General features: G+C 47.8%; 1 protein-coding gene across 9 annotated transcripts in view; it reads left to right on the top strand.

Annotated features, from left to right (window-relative positions):
* Lar (tyrosine-protein phosphatase Lar) overlaps window positions 1–20887 on the top strand; it is a 515998-nt gene that overhangs the window by 343810 nt on the left and 151301 nt on the right. For all 9 annotated transcript variants that reach the window (XM_076525239.1, XM_076525242.1, XM_076525238.1 and 6 more), the window contains 2 exons: window positions 3576–3707; window positions 9248–9406. In XM_076525239.1, coding sequence (XP_076381354.1) covers window positions 3576–3707; window positions 9248–9406 — 291 coding nt within the window. The remainder of the gene's footprint in view (window positions 1–3575; window positions 3708–9247; window positions 9407–20887) is intronic.

A 20887-nucleotide genomic window follows, 5' to 3' on the forward strand; every position in this document is an offset into this window, starting at 1 on the left:
GTGCCACTATTCGAAGACAATTCGAATACAAGTCGAAGACAATTCGAATACAAGTCGAAGGCAATTCGGAGACAATTCGAATACAAGTCGAAGACAATTCGAATACAAGTCGAAGGCAATTCGGAGACAATTCGAATACAAGTCGAAGACAATTCGAATACAAGTCGAAGACAATTCGAATACAATTCGAAGACAATTCGAATACAATTCGAAGACAATTCGAAGGCAATTTGAATACAATTCGAAGACAATTCGCATACAATTCGAATACAAGTCGAAGACAATTCGAATACAATTCGAATGCAATTCGAAGATCCCATTTCACGAAATTCACAGCAACCCGAATTTTGGCATTTCCGGGAGAAATTATTGCATTAGTCTTCCTGTCGTTTCTAGTGTAACAGCAATTTAATTCACTTGCCAAAAATGAAATAATTACGCGATAATTTAAACACGCTTCGTTAAAATGTCCCGGCAATCGCAATTCGAGGGTTAATGTAGAACGAATTAATCAATTCGACCGTGGTTCATACTGCTCGCTAAATAGAGAATTGTGTGTCATTAATAACACTAAAGCTAGCTAAAGCAAGCTTTATAACGACGAAGAGACAGCATTTATTTAAACTTTTCGTCATTTTTATTGTAACAACATGCTCGAACAAAGAAATTCACGCGATCGTATCTTAAGAAAAAATCTGCATAGCTTCAACAATTTCAAAGAGTTTCCCTCTCTCTAGAACTGTTAGTGGGGGGGAGGTGTCTCTTCGAACTCGCAAACCAAAAAATTAAAAATTGGATTTATTTATGATATTTCCAAGTTCCCGTTGCCACACATTAAAAGCACTAAGAACAAGAAAAACAAAACCCACAGAGCCAACAAAAAAGAGAAAATACTGCCAAGCAATGGAGACAAAAAACAAACGAATAAAACATAATGCTCCTCCGAAATGTCAGAAACGGAGGAAACATTCGACAAACACTAAACTGCCCTACAAAACACGTTCAACGACGGAAATCGTCGAGCTCGGACTAATCTCGCGTCAGCACACCCCGCTTTACATCGTTATTTTATCTCATAAATTAATATAAATCAATATAAATTCGAACGACAACGCGTGCGCCGCTATATATAATTACAAGGCACTAAAATACTCGAATAACGGAGAACATTTGAAGAAAAAAAAAAAAACAGACTTTCGCAGGCTAAATCCGAAAAAGGAAGAGTTCGAGGGCCCCCCTCCCCCGCGCCCGTTAGCCGTCCGCGTAACATCAAAAGGGTCTGAAATCGTAGAATCGAACCGCGAGAATCAGTGTGCACAGGAATATATTCGAAAAACGAATGACCGAGGGGGGAGGTGGGGGGTCGGCTGTGCAGCCCGGATCCGGGCGAGCTCGATTAATGCACCTGTTACGAACTATTTCGATATGATAATCGTCGCGCTCGCGTGCGTGCGTGCGTGCGTGGGCGCGCGCGCGCGAGCGCGAGAGCGCCCTGCCACAATGCGACCCGGCCGGATAGCAATAATCTCGAACGAGCGATTCGATCAAAAATTATCGACGGTTCGCCGGTGGAATAATATTTACCTTAAATTGCGTTTCGGCCGTGTGTCCCCGCTGCACAGCAGCAGTTTTCGCGCGCGGCCGATAGATTAGCGCTTTTCGCGAATCGCGTACGCGGCCGCACGAATTTTCGAGTCGCGCAACACGCGCGCGCGCCGGCCCGGTTCGTGCCCTTTCGATGTATACCGGGGCGCCGGGGTCACGCTGTAATCTTCTATTTCGCGATAGGCACACGTTCATTTCGATGTTCGATCGCGCGTCGAAACGCGCCGGGGGGCGGGCATCGATCCCTGCGAGAGCGGCGTGCGTTTTTTTTTTTTTTTTTGGACAAGGAAAGGACCGGCCCCGCCCCGGCGGCGGGATCGTTCCGCTCGATCTCCTTGCCGGTGGAACGCGCGCGCGGATAAAATTTGTTTTCGATTCGATGGTCGGTGGCAGTCTAACGGCCGAAAAACCGAGACCGTATCCCCTACGAATCGATGGTCCATGGAAGAGTAGCCATAAACGATCCGTACGATCGCAAAGTTTCGAGACCAATTTAGTGCTTGGCCGGCAGTCTCGCTCCAGATAGCACACGGCCCTTGGTCCCCGCGCCTTCTGTTTTCGGCGAATCGACGACCACGTCGTGGAGACCACGACCACGGAGGAAACCCGCGTTCATCTTGTATCCCAAGAGAAGGGGTTCCTCTTTATTCGAAGAGGAGCGAGGCCGCCCCGATCTCTGCGGAAACCGTTCGCGCGAGACCCGCCGCCGAATCGCGGCGTTGGCAAACAACAGGGGCCGCGCGAACACCCGGTCGGGCAATATCATTACGTCGTCGTTACGCGCTAATAAGCTTGTCAGAACCGGCGGCGGGCGAGCAGAGAGCCGGTATTTATTGCGTTACTCGCACAAAGGCGCGATTATTTGACGGTTTGCAGGACACCGGGGTATAACTTGGACCAATGAACCCGAAGCCTCTGCCGAAACGCCGGGGCACTTCCCTCGCGCCGACTACAACGACGGATGTTAATTACCCTCCGAATTTCGGGGCATCGACCGTAAATCGAATATTAACCGCGCGCTCCCTCTCGGCCGAATGTATACATATACATACATATAGAATATCGAATGAACGTTCGAGCGCGCGACTCGACTCGACTCGCGGCCCGAAATTTTCTGGCACGCGGCATCGACGACGCCGCGACGGGAAAAAAGGGGAGTGTATAATTGTATTTTGTGCACGAGAAGCGGCTGGGAACCGTGGCCGAGCGGCGAAAGAGGCCGCCGCTCGTTGATTTCCAGGGTGATAACGTGTCTGACCATGGCCCGCTTAACGCCGCTGCTCGAAAGGAGAAGTGCACGCGAGGCGGCGAGGCGCTTGCGGACTTTTTAAGTCGGTTATCTCGAGACACCCACTGTTCCACTTTCCGGCCGAATTGTGTCGGGCTAATACGCGCGCCGTAATAATTCGCGGGAGGACGGAAAAGCGATGTGTATCGAGCGCTGGTCCGACATAAGTAATCAGAGGAGAACGGCCATAGTCGGACACGCCGGTCACGCTATCCGACCGATTCGAGAGCGGAGCTGTCGCTTTCCGGCGACAGGCACTCTCGTTTATCGAGTTCACGGGATCGCATCGAATCTACGAACAGAATTTTTCCGATTTTCGTTCTACATTTTGAACCGATCGTCGTTCCCTTTTTTTCTCCCCGTCGACATGTCGAAGCGGAAACGACGTCGAATCGAGGGAAACTGCGATCTCTCTTTGCCTTCGTCCGGCCTCGAATACCGTCAGGTGGTTCTCGTAATTTGTTTATGGTGGCTGAGAGAGCAGGAGAGTGACAGAGAGAAAGAGAGAGAGAGGAGAGAGAGAGCCAGAGCTTGAGCGAGTTTCCCGATATATACGTGTATACTCGTGGAATCTCTCCAGTTTATTAGCTCCCGGGCTCGGAGGAGGAACGGCGGCCGTCGGAGGGGCCCGAAGGGACGACTCGACTCTAATCAAAGGTTTCCCTTGATCTTGTGCTCGCAGATCCACCGATGATCCTGTTGAGGCCGCAATCGCAGCAGGTGAAGGCGGGAGGCATCGCGAATTTCTACTGCACGGCGGAGGGAACGCCGCCGCCCCAGATCCACTGGAGGAAGAACGGAAAGAAAATTTCCCGTAAGTTTTCACCCAGCCTTTCAACCTTTCCCCTTTCGTCCCGAGTCCACCGCACTCGCGAAACTTTCGACGCCCGTTCCCGACGGATCCCCGTCGCGCGTATGTCCGTTCCGAAGGCTACCGGCTGTCGGCGTCGCCGGAGAACGGTGAACCGAGTCGCGATTATCAGAGAGCCTTCGGATCCGACGACGATAGTTTTTACTATTTTCTGAAACTGTTTACAAAATTAGGGACAGTTCTACGCGAAGCGTTTGTCGCGTAGATGTCGAAGAAGGCGATTTCTTTCTCGCGGAAACGTTAGATTCGGTTGAATCTTTCGCTGCGAGAAATCGAGACTGCGGATCGTTCTTTCTGCCGGATATGAATCTTGACCATTGATCGCGAAAGCCTTTAACGGACGCTTAACCCTTTCCTTACGGCAGCCCGCTCCGCTGGAGTGACGTCAATGAGCAGGGCGCCGCGCCGCGAAGCGTGCACTTTGCGCGTCGGTAGTCTTCGATGTTCGGGCTTAACGTCTTTCAACGCCACTTTGTGATTGTCTTGTATGTTCGCTTTTTTAAGAACTATACAGGATATCCCGAAAATGTCACGCAATCCGAAAGTAGGGGATTCCCGAGGCCATTCGAAGCAACTTTTTCCTTAGCGAAAATGCAATCCGCAGCTTCGTTTACGAGTTATTGACGAAAAACAGTGACCAATCAGAGGCGAGATCATTTGGCGCGAGACGGCCGAGCCAATGGGCGGAACTGGGCTCCGTGCAGTCGTTGGCTGGGCCGCCGCGCGCCAGCCGAGCTCGCCTCTTATTGGTCAGTGTTTTCCGTTAATAACTCGGGAACGAAGCCTCGGAGAAAATTTTTGCAAAGAAAAAAGTTGCTTCGAATGACCTCAGGAACCTCTCATTTCCGGATTGCGAGACATTTTCGGGACACCCCGTATAACAACTGTTTCGTCGTATTATATGAAAAACATGAAAATGAGTATATTGTATGAATATTAACCGGCGAAAGTCGGCGCAGGTGGTCAGCACTCGATACGAAGATCGTCATCGCGGCCGCCGACTATAGACGGCGCTCTTAAAGAAAGGGTTAAAGGGCGTTTATTTCTTTTCTCGGTAATTTTCACGAGCCGGACACGACACGACAACACGCTCGAAAGAACTTCGCTGGCTTTCGCGGTCATAACTTCTGCGAAATTCCGGCCGGCTAATAAATATCCGAGCGAATTCGCTTCGGTCGAGCATTTCATTCGGACAATCCGTTTATTCGTCGTTAATTATTCCATCTGTTTAGTCGAATAATTCGAAAAAGTGACGCGGACGAAATAAATCGATAAACCGTGGAGAAAAAAGCACTTTACGTGTTCTATCGTTTCTATTCAAATCAATTCTTTTCCACGTCGATTGCCGCGCGAATAAATTCTTATTCGAATGGATTCCTATTCGGATAAATTTCTACCGAGATAAATTTTTATCAGATCGCGTATTTATCCGATAGTGTTGGAACGAAATCGTATTCGTTAGCGGTATTTATCGTTTATCCGTCATCCGAATAAAATTTCGCCCGATTCTCCTATCAAGCACGACGAATAAAATGTCCGATCCGCGCGGAAATTCGTAAAAGAAATTCTGAAAGGTGCGTGGAACCGGTTTTCCAAAGGATCGATCGCGTTTCAAGATGCGCGCACGCAGTTCCTGTAAATTTAACCCTTTCGGTACGAGCGCGGGATATATCCGGCATCCATCCGATGACCGAACGAGTGCCGAATACATCTGGCATCCATGCGAGCCATATTTCTGTCATATTAGAAATTATTCTAATAAAGTCTCTTCTTACAAGGATTTCGAAAAAAAACAGCTACAGGTATAATTGTGGTTTGATTTCAATTGATTTAACCCTTTGCACTCGAAGCTATTTCAACCGTAAATCTGAAACAATTTTTCTGACTTACAGTATTTTTATTTCACACGAAAAAGTGCATCTTGTGCATACGAAATTGACTCTTGTGACTCGCACAACGGTTACGCTCTTAACTGTCTTTTGAAATTCACACTTTGCTAATGTAAAAATTACTTTAAAACGTGACATCATAAATTCTAATGGTGCCTCAGAGTCACCACTCGAGTGCAAAGTGTTAAAAAGTTTCAGGTTACAGTTTTGTTCGAAACTTGTTCATATATTTTAACATATTGTAGGCCCTTTACGGAATGTTTACAGGAAACAAAAGATTTAGAAATGGATTAACCCTTTGCCGCACTTTGACGGGTCGAACGCGTCGTGAAAATTTCTACTAATTATTTATTCCGTATAAATGTGTGTTATTCTGTCCTTTAAAATTAGAATAAAATTCTAGTCTCTTGTCAGCAATATTTCGAGCATTCGAGTGAACTCAGACGCACAATAAGCATCAATTTTTGTTTCCCTCCTAAGAAATTATTGCAATCGAAAAATTTCGAATCGCAGTAACTGCGAATAAAACGACATGTCAAGGGGTTAAGCATAGTTTATTACTTAACGCTTAAGAAAATCTTCGTACAAAAGCGGACTGATCCTGTGCTATGCGCGCATTTTCGGCGCGGCGCCCCGTACAGTTTGCGCGCTATCACGGCGAACAGCGCGCTCGTACCGAAAGGGTTAAGCGCGCCATAAAAATTCTTCGTTTCATTATCACGGTCTTGAACATGCTCGACGTTGTCGCGAATCCCTAGAAACCGCAGTTTGGTCGAATCTCTCTCGCAGCAACGCTTCGTTCTCACGAGAGTTAATGAGAAATTGAATCTCGAGCCGTCGTCGGGTACAGGCGTGTAAGTTGAGAACCGAGCTTCTCGGGGCCGTAGTTTTGCGTTCGGCGGTAGGTATCGATCCTTAGCCGCCTTCTTTCGAAGTAAATTTCGCGCTCGCCCGAGCTGGAAGGAAACGGCGCGCCGGCTGGCACCGGGAGTACGAGCGGAGCGGCTCGCCGGGGCCTAACAGTTTCGGAAACTGGCCGGATCGTCTCGACGCTCGGCGACGCTTGGCATCGCTTGGCGTCGCGTCGCGAGACGTCGCGCGCGCTCTCTCTCTTTCTCTCTCGCCGTAGCAGACGTCGCAATTCTCTCGAGAGATATTCGATTATCTGGACCGTCTCTTCCCTCGAGCGTGCACCGAGCGTCGCGTGTTTGTTCGCCGCCGCTGTTGGTCTCGCTCGATTCGGTAAATCGATATCCGGTTCCAGCCGACTGATACGTCCGTTCGTCCGCGACCGCTCAAGGATGAAATCTTGCGCGCGTGAATTCGAGCCGGATCGGGGCCCCGGCCGGAAATCTCTCGCTCTCGTGGCTCCCGCCATTAATCGAGTTTACCGTGGATCGCGGGAGCCTGCGACGAAGCTCCGTCGGGCGGACGCGCGAACCGTGGAACCCGGCAACGGAATTTATTCGGGGGACTGGCGAGCCCGAGCCCGAGCCCGAGCCCGGCCGGCAGCGCGGCTCGATTAACCGTTGAAAACCGTAGCTACCGCGAAAAATCGCCATCCTGCCCAGTTAACGTCGAAGCGGAGCGCGCTTTTGTCCGGGACTCGGCGATTGTCACCGATCGCGAACAACCGGTTCGTCGCGTCGAAATTCGCTAATCCGCCGTGAGAGAAACAACGGCGCGTAACAAAGTCGATCGAGCGTGTTCCACGCTTACGCCCGCGAATCCCGGTGAATCGGGTTCGTTCGCACCTCTTTATAAAATACCGCCGGTACGCGCCGGCTTCGAACAGCCTTTATCAACGCCGCGACCGTGTCCGGGAAATACGCCAGAATTTAGACACGGCTCGGAGACGTGACTCCTCTCCTGTTTCACAGATCAGGCCTTCGATTCGCGCGTTTCGATGTGCCGCCCCGCTTCATTTCGTTCGTTATTCCTCGATTTTCGAGCGGAAGAGCGAGAGAGAGAGAAAGAGAGAGAGAGAGAGAGAGAGAGAGGCGAGAATCGCAAGTCACGTGTTTTTACTTCCGAAATATTAGTCGCTCGATGCTCATGTTAGCAGCAAAATTGCATTTTTTTTTTGGTCCATAGTATTCGTTTCCACGATGTTCTTTTGTCTGATAACAGGGTGTTCCAAAATTATGATATTTCCAGGAAATGAGGGGATCCTGAGATCATTTGAAGCAACTTTTTCCTTAGCGAAAATGTTCTACGAGACTTTGTTTACGAGTTATTAATGAAAAACACTGACCAATCACACACGAGCTCGGTTAGCGCGAGGCGGCCGAGCCAACCAACAGAACTGGACTTCGACCGCTGGTTGGCTCGGCCGCCTCGCGCCAATCTAGCTCGCCTCTCATTGGTCACTGTTTCTCGTTAATAACTCGTGAACGAAGCCTCGTAGAACATTTTCGCTCAGGAGAAAGTTGCTTCAAATGACCCCAGGAACCTCTCATTTCCTGAAAATACCATAATTTTAGGATATGCTGCGATTCGATCGATGCGTTTACTTATATTTCTTGAAATAGTGACTTGCGATGCGTGTTTTTCGTTATTATATATTTTTACTTGTCCTTTTACTTACTTGTCCTTGGGATTGGCGTCTTCGCATTTGGCCAAGAATGATTCGTCTTGCTCGAACCATTGTCTCCGGATACGTGTAGGACGAAGGAGACGTTGCAATATTGTTGCATAGTGTACAGTATAAATTGAGGCGTGTAAAAAGAGATGCAAAGAACTAAGAAAGAAGTAACGTAATATGACGTATAGATACAGGAGCATTAAATTTAAGGAGGTGCAAAATACCTGGAGAGAACTTTGTGTACGAATATACATAGCGATACATCAGCGACGTGAATGTAGCAGAGTTTTAAAAAACGAATCTTTATAAACTGATTACCTAAATCGCTCATTTTTCGAACTGTATGCGAAGTGTATGTGCCACTGAAAAAAGGTATACAGTAATGTCTCCCTTACTGACGCTCAGATTGTCCACTAAAATGGATAATTTGGGAAGAGGAGACGCGATTGATCGAGTCTTGCTGCTCGTTTTTATAGTGACAGATCATCAACAATCATAAAAACGAGGTGCAAATTTGCATAATCGTACCTCTTTTCCCAATTTGTCCATTTTTCTTTCCAAACTGAGCGTCGATTAGAGAGACATTACCGTATTTTTGTTTCTGTCATCGTAAAAATGGCCGTTCATCCGCACATATAAGTAAATCGAACGGTATCGAAGCGTATCAAATTACGATTACAATTGAATCAAAATAAATTACGATTAAATTAGATTAAATTGCAATTAAATTCAATTAAATTCGATTAAATTCAATTACAATGGTTAAATGCAATTGCAATTGGAGGGTCACCGACCACCGGTACCGCGTCGAACAACGACAGGACGAAGAAGAAAGCTCGCGAAGCAAACGGGAATCGCTCGAGCAAGACGGATCCCATTTTCTCGGCGAAGGAGCCGCCACGCCGGCGTGATATTTTCGGCGAATCGATACGCCCGCGGGGTTCTAACAACGTTCGTCGGGCGTTTTTACGGTTGCCAGGTGGCCTAACTCTTCCGTGTTTATTCCGCAGCGACGCAGTCACGGTACCACGTGCTCAACTATGAGAACGGATCCTCGTTGCGGATCGAACCTGTCAAAGCGAATCGCGACAACCACACGTACGAGTGTCTAGCCGAGAATGGAGTCGGAGACGCCGTGTCAGCCGAGGCGCATCTCACAGTCTACGACGGTAGGTGCACATTTTCTATCATTCCCGTCCCGCCTGTTCTCTATCTCTGTCCGTGTTTTCGGGTTCGATCGGCACGCGGCCGAGTAGAGCCCGCCCGGTTATTAGCGTAATCCATGCACCCGGCGACGGTGTGCTCATGGAAGTTAATATTTAACGAAGGCTCGCCGAAGCGGCAACAGCTGTCGCCGAGATAACTCGATCGGAGAATTTTGAGCGCCGCGGTGAATGATTTTCGTTGGGTCGAACGGGGGGAAGGGGCTGCTCGTCACCCTGCCGTTGAGGAAAGCGAACCCGTCGACGACGGAGGCGCGGCCACGACACGCGAGACCGTCGACGCGACGCGGCCGACGCGCGATAAAAAAGAAAGAGAACGATCGAAGTTTCCCGGCGACCCGCGAACGACGCGGCTAAGATAACGAGCTAAATTTCGTTGAAATTAAACGAAGTCTTTCTTCTTCCGTATTCCGGTCCGGCGGCCGGTTCTCTTTTTCTCTTTCTATTTATACGGAAGAGCGAACAGCTTAATGGCGCCCAGTTCGGCGACCAGGCGGAAGGCGACGTAATAGAAAAAAGGAGAAAACGCGGCACGGCCGGCCGTGCGCCGGCAGAGAGAGAGCTTACCCTTTTCTGGGAAGAATCTCTTAAACTTTCGCGAAACGCCTTAATTGGCTCGGCCAGCTTTTTAATTCGATTCCAACTCTGCTCGCCGGATATTTTTGCTCGCAATTTCTCGTATTCTTTCCGCTGGCTGCGCGGAGAGAGAAAAAGCGAGCACGACGAGAGAGAGAGAGAGGGCGAGAGAGAGAGAGAGAGAGAGAGAAGGCGAGGGAGAAGGTGCCGGGCTCCGCGGCAAGGAGTCGTTCCGAGAAGCTTCTCGTTTTCGCGCTTCGTTCTCTCTTCCTCTCGCCCCGTCTCTCTCTCTCTCTCTCTCTCTCTCTCTCTCTCTTTCTCTCCTCGCCCCGCTTCCGTTCACAACCGTTCTCATTTAACCCTCTTCGAGGTAACACCGCGCGGCGCGGCGGTTCGCCCCGCGCGAAATCCACCGAAATTCGCCGTTCACGCCCTCGTTTTTTTATTTTTTCGCGTCTGCCGGCTATTTCGTGTCAATGCCGTCGCCATCCGGCGCCATTCGATTCCTCGTAAATCACGGATATTCGTTCGGGCCTCTCGGATTCCTCGGTGATTTCGATTTATTTGTTATGAAGTTGATTCCACCAGGTGGCCGCGTTCCCACAGGTGAGGCGACGCGCCGGAGAACGCCTCTCCGCTGCGGCACTCAACCTCTGCGACACCTCGAAATCCGAAAGGATCTCCGGCTCGTGGTGTTCGCCGAGAGTGCCGGTTCTTTAGCGACGGATTCGTTTTAAAGCTTTATAACGCAATCCACCGGTGTCGGTCAATGTTTCGACGATTTTTTTAGAATTACTGGAAGAGCAGATTCTGATATTGTTAGAACATTGTAGGATGAAAGGGTTGGCGTACAGTGGATACAACATGTCTTGATCGTGTACGAATTGATTGGCCACGATGAAGTGATCATCGACGTAGCTGTGAAACAGATCATTATTTATTTATTTATTTATGTATTCGTAAATGGGAAAACCCATTAGAATACATAATGGAGGATTTTTGCGTCGTGATTGCAATCGATTACCCATCTGATTTCGATATCTAACAACGGAGACACCAACTAGATTATTTCTCTATTTATTAAATATATATATATGGGAACTTACTCATTAGTTAGAAAATTGCAAGAAAAAATATAAAAAGGACACAAAAAAGATAGAAAAGTTCAGGTATAATAATACAATTAGGATACAGTCAGATACAGATTACATTCACCAAGGTAGTAATTTTTGTCATAAGACCTGGTCAAAGAAAATTAGCGTGCATTGTCCCTATTTTGTATTATACATATAAACATTGCAATATATATATAACAATCGGTACTTTCGGAAGACTTGCGGAAAAACTGTTCGGAGTTGTCGAAATGAGACTTGTTTCATACGAAAGCCGATTCAATCGTCACCGATATAAATTTCGAGTGCATCTCCCCGCACCCCCTCGACACTATGGCATTCGAAAAATAAAACTCGAGTCGTATTTCGACGACCGGATGAGTAGTCGAGAGCGCGCTCGACGCTCGCGTGTCCAATCCCAATTGAAACCATGATTTTTTTCGAGACATTCCCGACGATCTGGCGAAAAAGTGTTGGTCAATGTCCGATTTCCTACAAAATTCGAATATAAAAGCTTGCCGAGAAATGCTCGGCCGCCTCGATTATTTTAATTGTTAACACATGCTTTCGTCTCGATAAATATTCTAGCTGGTGTCGAGACGAATTCAACGACCTACTGTAACGCAACCGCGAACCTTGAAACAACGCTGAAACAATTTTAACCGCGCATCGCAGCTTCGCCAGACGACAGTTCGACGCGACTCGCCCGCTGAAAACTTAACCTTTTAGGTACGGCTGAATTCTGCGCGAGGCTATTTCTCTGGACGACAGAGTCTGATACTGTATATTCTGTCTGTATATACAGAGTGTCCCAAAAGTGTCTCGCAATCCGAAAGTGGCGGGTTCCTCAGGCCATTCGAAGCAACTTTTCCCTTTACAAAAGTTTTCTTCGAGGCACCGTTGACGAGTTATTAACGAAAAACAGTGACCAATGAGAGACGAGCTCTGCTGGCGCAAGGCGACCGAGCCAATGAGCGGAACTGGGCGTCGCGTGCTGGTTGGCTGGGCCGCCTCGCGTCAGCCATACTCGATTCTTATTGGTCACTATTTTTCGTTAATAACTCGTTAACGGTGCCTCGGAGAAAATTTTTGTAAAGGAAGAAGTTGCTTCAAATGATCCGAGGAACCCGCCATTTCCGGATTGCGAGACATTTTTGGGACATCTTGTAAACTGTTGTAAATCGATGTGAAGACGAAAGAAGTGTGAAACAATGCATATGAAGACGATTATTTGGTTCAAACGATGAGCGAGTGAGCTGCTAGAGCAAGCCACTATAGTGTCGCGTCGTGCCTAAAAGTTTAATCGGCGATCGGCCGAAATCTGGTATCAGATTTTTAACCGTGGCCCGGCGTTGCTCGCCGATACCTTAGAGGTCGTGGAGTCGGTCGGAGGCAAATGGAGCCATCGCGTAATGGGCCACAAGCCCGAGTATTTCGGCATCCACTCGACCATTGACCGTACGCGCCTCGCTATCGGAACGCATCGGCACGATAAATGCCTGGTAGCCGGTATTAAAGCCGCATTCGGCTAATGCGATTAATCGAAGCATGTAATGATGCAATGATGAAACAACGTAACATCGTTGAACGCGGTTAAAATTACACGGCGGGAGCGGATGAGAGAGCGCGCGCGGGGGATCGATAATCGGTTGCCGTAGCCTCCGACGTCGGAGCACGACCGGGGGGTCCGTTGCTCTCCTACGTCGACGGAGTCCGAGTCGTCGCGCTTACGTCGGACCCTCGTCAGCGAGTTCAGCCCCGGGGCGTGTTTCCGATCGTCTCGCGCCTCCCCCCGCGTCTCGATTTTGTTAAAAATTCAACGTTCGAGGCGGTTGCCCGAATTCGCCGAGTCATTGACCGGTCTTTCCCCTGTACGGTACCCGGCCCGACCCGACCCGACCCGACCCGACCCGACCCAATTCGATCCGAGCCGAACCGCCTCGTTTCGTTCCGTTTTCCCGGAGTATATCTGCCGGCGGTCGCGCGAGAGCCAACTTTCCGCGGATCGGATTATGCACGACTCGCGCTCCGCTTCTTAACGTCGGATACGTGCCCCGCGAGTCGTCGGGCCAGGCACGGGCCGATACACGTTCGACGACCCGCGCGAATCGTTCCCGCCGCGGGAAACACCCTAGCGTCGGATCCGCTCGCGCCGCGGCTCCGGCCGCGCTTTTTCGCGCGTCGTATCGTAAAACTTTACGCCAGAAAACAAGGTATAACCGCGAACGCTAAAGATTTCCTCGAACGACCGAGATACCATCGAATGGCTGTGGCCGGTTTACGGAGCACCGACGAGATCTGATAACGATACCGGCGACTCGTTGGAATACTAATTCCACTGTTCGCAGGACACTTGTCGGCCTGCTCGCTAATAGATAGAGGAACTGCGGCGGCCTCTTATCCGACCGCGTTTTTGGCTGCCGAGCGATATGTTTCTGGTCTTTCGCGAAAGTTGGAAAGGTTCGTTGCTACGGTGCGATCTCCAGGATGGGTTGAGTGACGTTATTGTTCGGAGAATAGACAGGTACTTAATGGCCGGCTTAAATTTTTTATTGCTGCGTGGAGTACGGTAGAACTGTGTTTAAGTGAATTCTGTTTAATTTGATCTCTCTTTGTATGAACTCCGTTTGCATGAACTCCGTTTATTTGAACTCCGTTTGTCTAAACCCGTTCATCTGAACTCCGTTTGTCTGAACTTCGTTTGTTTTAACAGTTGAACTCCGTATATTTGATCTTCGTTTATCTGAACTCCATTTGTATGAAATTCGTTTATCTAAACCCGTTCATCTGAACTCCATTTGTCTGAACTCCGTTTGTTTCAACAGTAGAATTCCGTTTATTTGATCTCCGTTCATCTGAACTCCATTTGTCTGAACTCTGTTTATCTGAACTCCGTTTGTTTTAACAGTAGAACTCCGTTTATTTGAACTCCATTTGTAAGAAATTCGTTTATTTGAACTCCGTTTATCTAAATCCATTTATCTGAACTCCATTTGCCTGAACTTCGTTTATCTGAATTCCGTTTATCTGAACTCCATTTGTCTGAACTCCACTTGTCTGAACTTCGTTTATCTGAATTCCGTTTATCTGAACTCCATTTGTCTGAACTCCGTTTATCTGAACTCCATTTGTTTTAACAGTAGAACTCCGTCTATCTAAACCCGTTTATCTGACCTTCATTTGTCCGAACTCCGTTTATCTGAGCTCCATTTGTCTGAACTTCGTTTATCTAGACCTGTTGACGTGAACTCCATTTGTTTGAACTCCGTTTATCTGACACCTCCATTTGTTTTAACAGTAGAACTCCGTTTATTTGATCTTCGTTTATCTTAACTCCTTTTGTCTGAACTTCGTTCACTTGAACTCTGTTCATCTGAACTCCATTTGTCCGAACTTCGTTCATCTGAACTCCGTTTACCTGAACTCTGTTTACCTGAACTCCATTTGTCCGAACTTCGTTCATCTGAACTCCGTTTACCTGAACTCTGTTTACCTGAACTCCATTTATCCGAACTTCGTTCATCCGAACTCTGTTTATCTGAACTGCATTTACCTGAACTCCGTTCATCTGAACTCCGTTTACCTAAGCACCATTCATCCGAACTCCAATCATCCGAACCTCATTTGTCTGAACCTCACTTATCCGAACTCCCTTTATTCGAGCAAAACGTTCATCAATTCCCGGTCTCGTGAACACACATACGATCGAATCCACTTGCCCGGACGCGAACTGCTGCGTTTATTTGAACGGAAAGTTGAAAGCAGCGGTGACGATCAGCGTCCTCCTATTATTTGAACCAGCTACTACCCGGGTTACGCGAACCGAATGTCCCCCGCTGAGTTCACATAAACGGAGTTTCACTGTAAATCGTTTCGCACATGGTTTCCCTTAGATCCGGCTAACTGCACGCGAAACGAACGTACAGAGAACTCTGATATCGGAGGGCCGAATAATCAAGCCCCCGCCGTATCCCGAATATGTGCGCAAGGATCCTCGTTCGCTCCTCGTCGCTTTTTAAACAATACCGTCCTGCTACGTTGTTGCCGAAGAGTCGAATCCTCGTGAACGCGATCCACGATCGTTTCCGGCGATCGCCCGGCACCGCGGGTATTTCCTTCGCGACGGTTAATAATCGAGCTCCCAGAAATTGTCGGCCGGGAATAACTTATAAACCCGGTGTTCCAATTATACCGAGCGGCCGCCAGCTCGAAGCCGGCCGAAAGAAACTGCATCGCTCGGGCTCGTAGGAAATCTCATTTATCCCTCGATCTTACGGAACGGGAGCACGTCTTTGACGGGCGCACGTCATAAAGCGACGTTGATCGTTTCGCTCGACGTTTCGAATGAATTTTCCATTGGATATTTCACGTTCGGGGAGCGCGAAACCGGGAAAGAGATGGCTTGCCGGGGCGGGGAGGAGGCGACGGGGGGATAGAGCGAGATAAATAGCGAGATCGAGGTAGCGAAGCGGAGCCGGTGTATCGTTTTGTCGGATGCCGGGGTGGTGCGGCGCGCGCGATGGCGGTCTCCATAAAGGGCATATAGTCGTCCCTCCCGTCCTCCGAGCATTAGCCTAATTTCGAGTCCCGCAGGCAGCCGGAAATTAAATTTGCACGAGAGCTAAGTGGCATCTTCGGTTCCCGTAGTCGCGCTCGGGCGCGGGTAGTATCTACTTCGAGTTACCCCCGGCCCCGAAACGGCGAAAACTTTGTCCCTGTGTCAGTGTCTCTTCCTCCCTCCCTCCCCCCGCTCTCTATCTCCGTCTCTCTCTCTCTTTCTCTTCGGTTCCTGAAATTCCCACGAAATAATTCTTTCAAGCGGATGCACCGACGAAACCTGGCTGCCCCGCGCCGGAGCGGATCCGAGCGGAGCCGGTTGGATATATCCAGGCGGCGCGCGAATCAGCGATACGAGCGACAAAACAAAAAAAATAACCGACTGCGCCACGCTCTCGTAACGTTTATTATTGAAAAACTTACCGGCTGCTCTCGAGTCTCTCTCTCGTCGATGCTCTACGAGAACCGAAAGCGGAGAGGAGAAGAGCGCGAGAGAAAGAGCGAGGCGCGGTTCTCGAGCCGGGCCAGGAGCGGGCGTCTCTGAAATCCCATCTTTATTTCGGCTCCTTAAACTCGACTAAAACTCGACTCGTTAAGAGAACAAGACGCGAAACTGGGATCCCCGGCTGCTGCCGATACGCCCGTCCCCGCCGAATGCTTAATTAACGATCCGTCGGCGGATAGACGCTCGAAAGCCGGTCGTCTCTTCCGGCGGCTTCTCCTTCTCCTTTCTCCACGGCGCGCCGGTTTTTCGCCCGGGAACGGAATCGTCGCCGAGAGAAAAATATCGCGGCAAACAGCTGGCTTGCGTTTTGCGCTCAGATCCGTCCCGCGTCTCCGAGACGCGGATTTCCGACGCGGAACTTCCATCTCGAACCGCGGCGAGAGCGATCGACGCGGCGAGCCGCCGTTCGCTCTCGCCGCGCCGAATTTATCCGCGAAATAGCAAATGGATTTATTGTGTGCTCCGGCCGCGCGGAATCGCTTAATTTTATAGCGGCTACGTTTCCGTCGGATTCGACGGACCCCACCGCAAACACTCACGCGTCCGCATGATAATTGTAACGAGCGGCACTGCGCGCGCGTGAGCCGGCGATGGCTCTCGTTCCATAAATCGTCGTCGGCCGCGCGCCGAACTTTCGATCAGTTTTTCTCTAATCGAATAGATCGCTCTTCGATTCGTCGGCGAATAATTTATTCGATCGATTACGGAGCCGTTATTGCTCGCGATATAGCACTGTTGCAACGTCACCGGTCGCTCTGTTGCGCGGCCGAAGCTTTTCGAGCAGCCTCGTCGAGAAACGCCATAAACGCGGTACAGTGATGTCTCTCTAATTGACGCACAGATTGTCCAGGGAAAATTTGGGAAGAGGAGATACGATTATTCGAGCCTCTTGCCGTTCGTTTCTTACGGTTATCGATCGTCAACGACTGTAAAAATGCGCCCCGAGATTCGAATAATCGTGCCTCCTCTTCCCAAATTGTCCATTTTTGTGCGCAATCTGTGCGTCAATTAGGGAGAATCTTTTACTGTACGCCGTTTCTAATTTCAAGATTCCATTTCGTTTCTACTTTGTCCGATATAAACTATCATAGTTTCTCGTGTGCCGTGTCTGTACACAATTTGTTCAACGAAAATGAATTATACACGGAAATAGTAGAGATTTCAGGCTTCAAAATGAGTTGAGTTTCGTTGTTCTGCGATTTTTATTCACGAAGTTACAGTATTTTGAACATCGTCGATGTTTCGAAGGTTAGGATTTTCGTGTAAAGTCTAGAACGAGGTTTCCCATCCACTGCGTAGCGAATAAATTTTTTCAGAGAAATTGACGGACACCCTCCGAAAGTAGACACTTCGGGCTTCAAAATAAGCCAAGTTCTATTGTTGTATGATTTTTTTGCGCGAAGTTGTAGCTGTTCGAATATCAACAATTTTTTCGAAAATTTGAAACTTTGACAAAAGTTGCAGGCGGCTTGTTTTTATAGTTACGAATTGTCAACAACTATAAGAACGAGCCGCAAGTCTCGCATAATCGTAGTTAGGGAGACATTACTGTACTTTCGACGTTATCGTGACGACAGTTTTCGGCCGAAATCCTTTCTCCGACGATTTCAATGCTGCGCGATATTTAACGCGTTCTCCTCTGCGACGGCCATCCGCGAACGGCGCCGCTAAATTTTTTAGCTTATGATATTTACCTTATTTAGAGTGATTAAAAACAATGTTGGGCAACGTAAACAAGTGGAGAATATTGTGCCGTAAAATAACACACGCTGCGTAGCAACGAGAAATTGTTGTTACAACGTGATATGTTGCGAAATTAAATATTCCGATGTACTGTGTCGAAAAAAATTCAGCAATGTGTGGTCACTTTTTTGTGCAGAAAATATTTCGTAACCTCCTCTCGTTCGAAAAGTCTATGGAAACGAATCGAGTCGCAGTTTTCGACGCATTCGTTGCAATAATTTCCACAAAATTGTCTAAGAAGAATGACTAAGTGCACTGCAACAACGCAAAAATCAACGTTTTCGGGCGCAAGTTCTCTCTTTCTCTCTAAAGCTCTGTCTCTAGAGCTCTCTCTCTCTCTCTCTCTCTCTCTCTCTCTCTCTCTCTATAGGGCTCTCTCTCTGTCCCTAGAGCTCTCTCTCTCTCTCTCTCTCTCTCTCTATAGGGCTCTCTCTCTGTCCCTAGAGCTCTCTCTCTCTCTCTCTCTCTCTCTCTCTATAGGGCTCTCTCTCTGTCCCTAGAGCTCTCTCTCCCTCTCTCTTTCTAGTGCTCTCTTTCTCTCTCTCTCTCTCTCTCTCTCTCTCTAGGGCTCTCTCTCTCTCTCTCTCTCTCTCTCTCTCTCCATCTAGAGCTCTCTCTCTCTCTTTCTCTCTCTCTCTCTCTCTCTCTAGAGCTCTCTTTCTCTCTCTCTCTCTCTCTCTAGTGCTCTCTCTCTCTCTTCCTTTAGAGCTCTTTCTCTCCCTCTAGAGCTCTCTCTCCCCCTCTAGAGCTCTAGAGCTCTCTCAGAGAGAGAGAGAGAGAGAGAGAGAGAGAGAGAGAGTAGATTTCGGCACTAACGGAGGCGAATCGATTTGCAGAGACGTTTCGCGTTTCTAATGAACGATCGCCGTTTGTTCCGTCGCGTCGCGGCGGATCCGCGCGAAGAGAAAGAAATCGTTTGAATAGCGTCGGCGGGGGAGCCGTCGACGAAGCAGCCCGGAGGCGCGGAACGGTCAATATTTGCTCCTTTCGATGGAAAGAATCAACAGCGTTTCCGCTCCGAGCAAAAGAGACTCTTTTTCGTCCTGAGGGCGTACTCCCTCGGCGACGACGCTTCCACTGGTTGCTTCGCCGACATTGTTCCCTGCGTCCTTAAGTAGCGCCGCGGCCAGAGACGACGATTCCCCACGACGATCGCTGATGGTCTCTCCTCTCGAAACCCTGCGGAAACTGCGAATTTTTGCACGAGTTTCAAAGAGCTGAAACTCGACCAAGATTTCCACTCGACGATGGGAGTCCAACCAGTTCCTAGTTCTTCTACTTCTACTTCTTCTTCTTCTTCTTCTTTTTCCTCTTCTTCCTCTCGTACGCACCGTAGATTTCGACTCGAATCCTTTGGCACGATCGTTTAATTTCATTCTCATTCATTCGGTGTGTAAACGGGCCGGACCCTTTGTTACAGGCAAGGGGTTTATACCGGCACGATTTTGGTACCGGTATTGTTCGAGCGAAGCTATTCCGCAATCGATACACAAGCCTTGGCAAAAAATATTCGGCCGTCTTTCAAAATGCAGTAACTTTTTTCGCACTGGTCTAATTGATTCGAAACGTTTTTTAAGTCTCAAAGAGACCGGTTTGCGGTGTGCAATGACTAGCATACCTTTTTTCTAAATTCTGCTATTACATAAAATGACAACAGAAGAAATATAGGAAGCACTGGTTTTTTAACTTTTTTATTGGAACCTGGAACGAAAATTTAAAAAATGCGTTTCGTACACCTGGGAAAATTGTATGTATATTAAAAATTTCATCGAAATTGCTTGACGTTGTTGCTACGAGCAATTAAAGATCGTAAAAATCGCAGTTTTTCACGAATTTCAACTAAAAACAGGTCATTTTTCCGTCTTCGCGTGGCTGCAGCTCGACGATGCGTCAACCGATTTCATTGAAATGTTCAGTTTGCATATAAGTTACCGAGATGTATCAAACGTATTATTTAAATTTTCGTTCCAAGTTCAGATTTTTATCTGAAAAACCAAGTGTTAAGTTAAAAACCGAGCGATTTTTATCTTTTGTTATCATTTTCTGTAATAGCAGAATTAAAAAAGAGAGGTACGCTAGTTAAGGTGTGCTTAACTCTTTAACACTTGAGAAAAAAATTGAAGTCAATTACACCAGTTTAGAAAAGGTTACAGCGTTTTTAAAGGTCGTCGAATACTTTTGGCGAGAGGAAGTATTACCGGAATACTTTTATTACACCGTAACCGATGTAATACCGAAAACTGAAATAAATATACCGGTATTATTTCGGTATTCCGTTCGGATAGAAGTTATTAAAGATTCAAGTGACGAGTCCTCGGGCTCTTATTACATAACCAGCCTCTTTTATAGGGCATGTTATAAGGACATATTATAAATATAATAACGATGAGAGAAAATAATACTAGCTGTTGACCTCTGTTTAAAAGAGTCTCGACAATTAGGATGAGATCTAAAATCCGGTAAAATTACCGATAAATATAGACGAATATTCCGGTATATCTGAATTTCGGTCTCTATAAGAGTTATGAAGGTGCAGTAAAAATACTTCCTAATGTTCTCCCGACGCTTAGATTGTACAAAAAAATGGATCGAGACGGTTTGTTTTCAAGATGTCCTTCGTCGACGTCGAACTTTCTCTTTTCTACTGAAAGTTGTTACGTTTACACTACTGATCTTTATGCAGAAAACACGAGTTCTCTGCATCGATTGCAAAGCGCATGAGCCAAGTATAATTTTCCTTCCTCCTGTAATAGTTTTGATAAGTTGTAATTAGTGTTCCAGCATTCTTAGTTTCGATTAACCCTTTGCAGTCGGAGGCATTTTAACGTCAAAATAGCTTTTCTGACCTATAGTATAGTAAATTTTTCTTAATTTACGCTCAGATTGAACACAAAAGTGGACAATTTGGGAAGAGGAGATACTATTGACTACTAT

This window comes from Megalopta genalis, chromosome 11 (assembly GCF_051020955.1).
Source record: "Megalopta genalis isolate 19385.01 chromosome 11, iyMegGena1_principal, whole genome shotgun sequence".
NCBI lineage: Eukaryota > Metazoa > Arthropoda > Insecta > Hymenoptera > Halictidae > Megalopta > Megalopta genalis.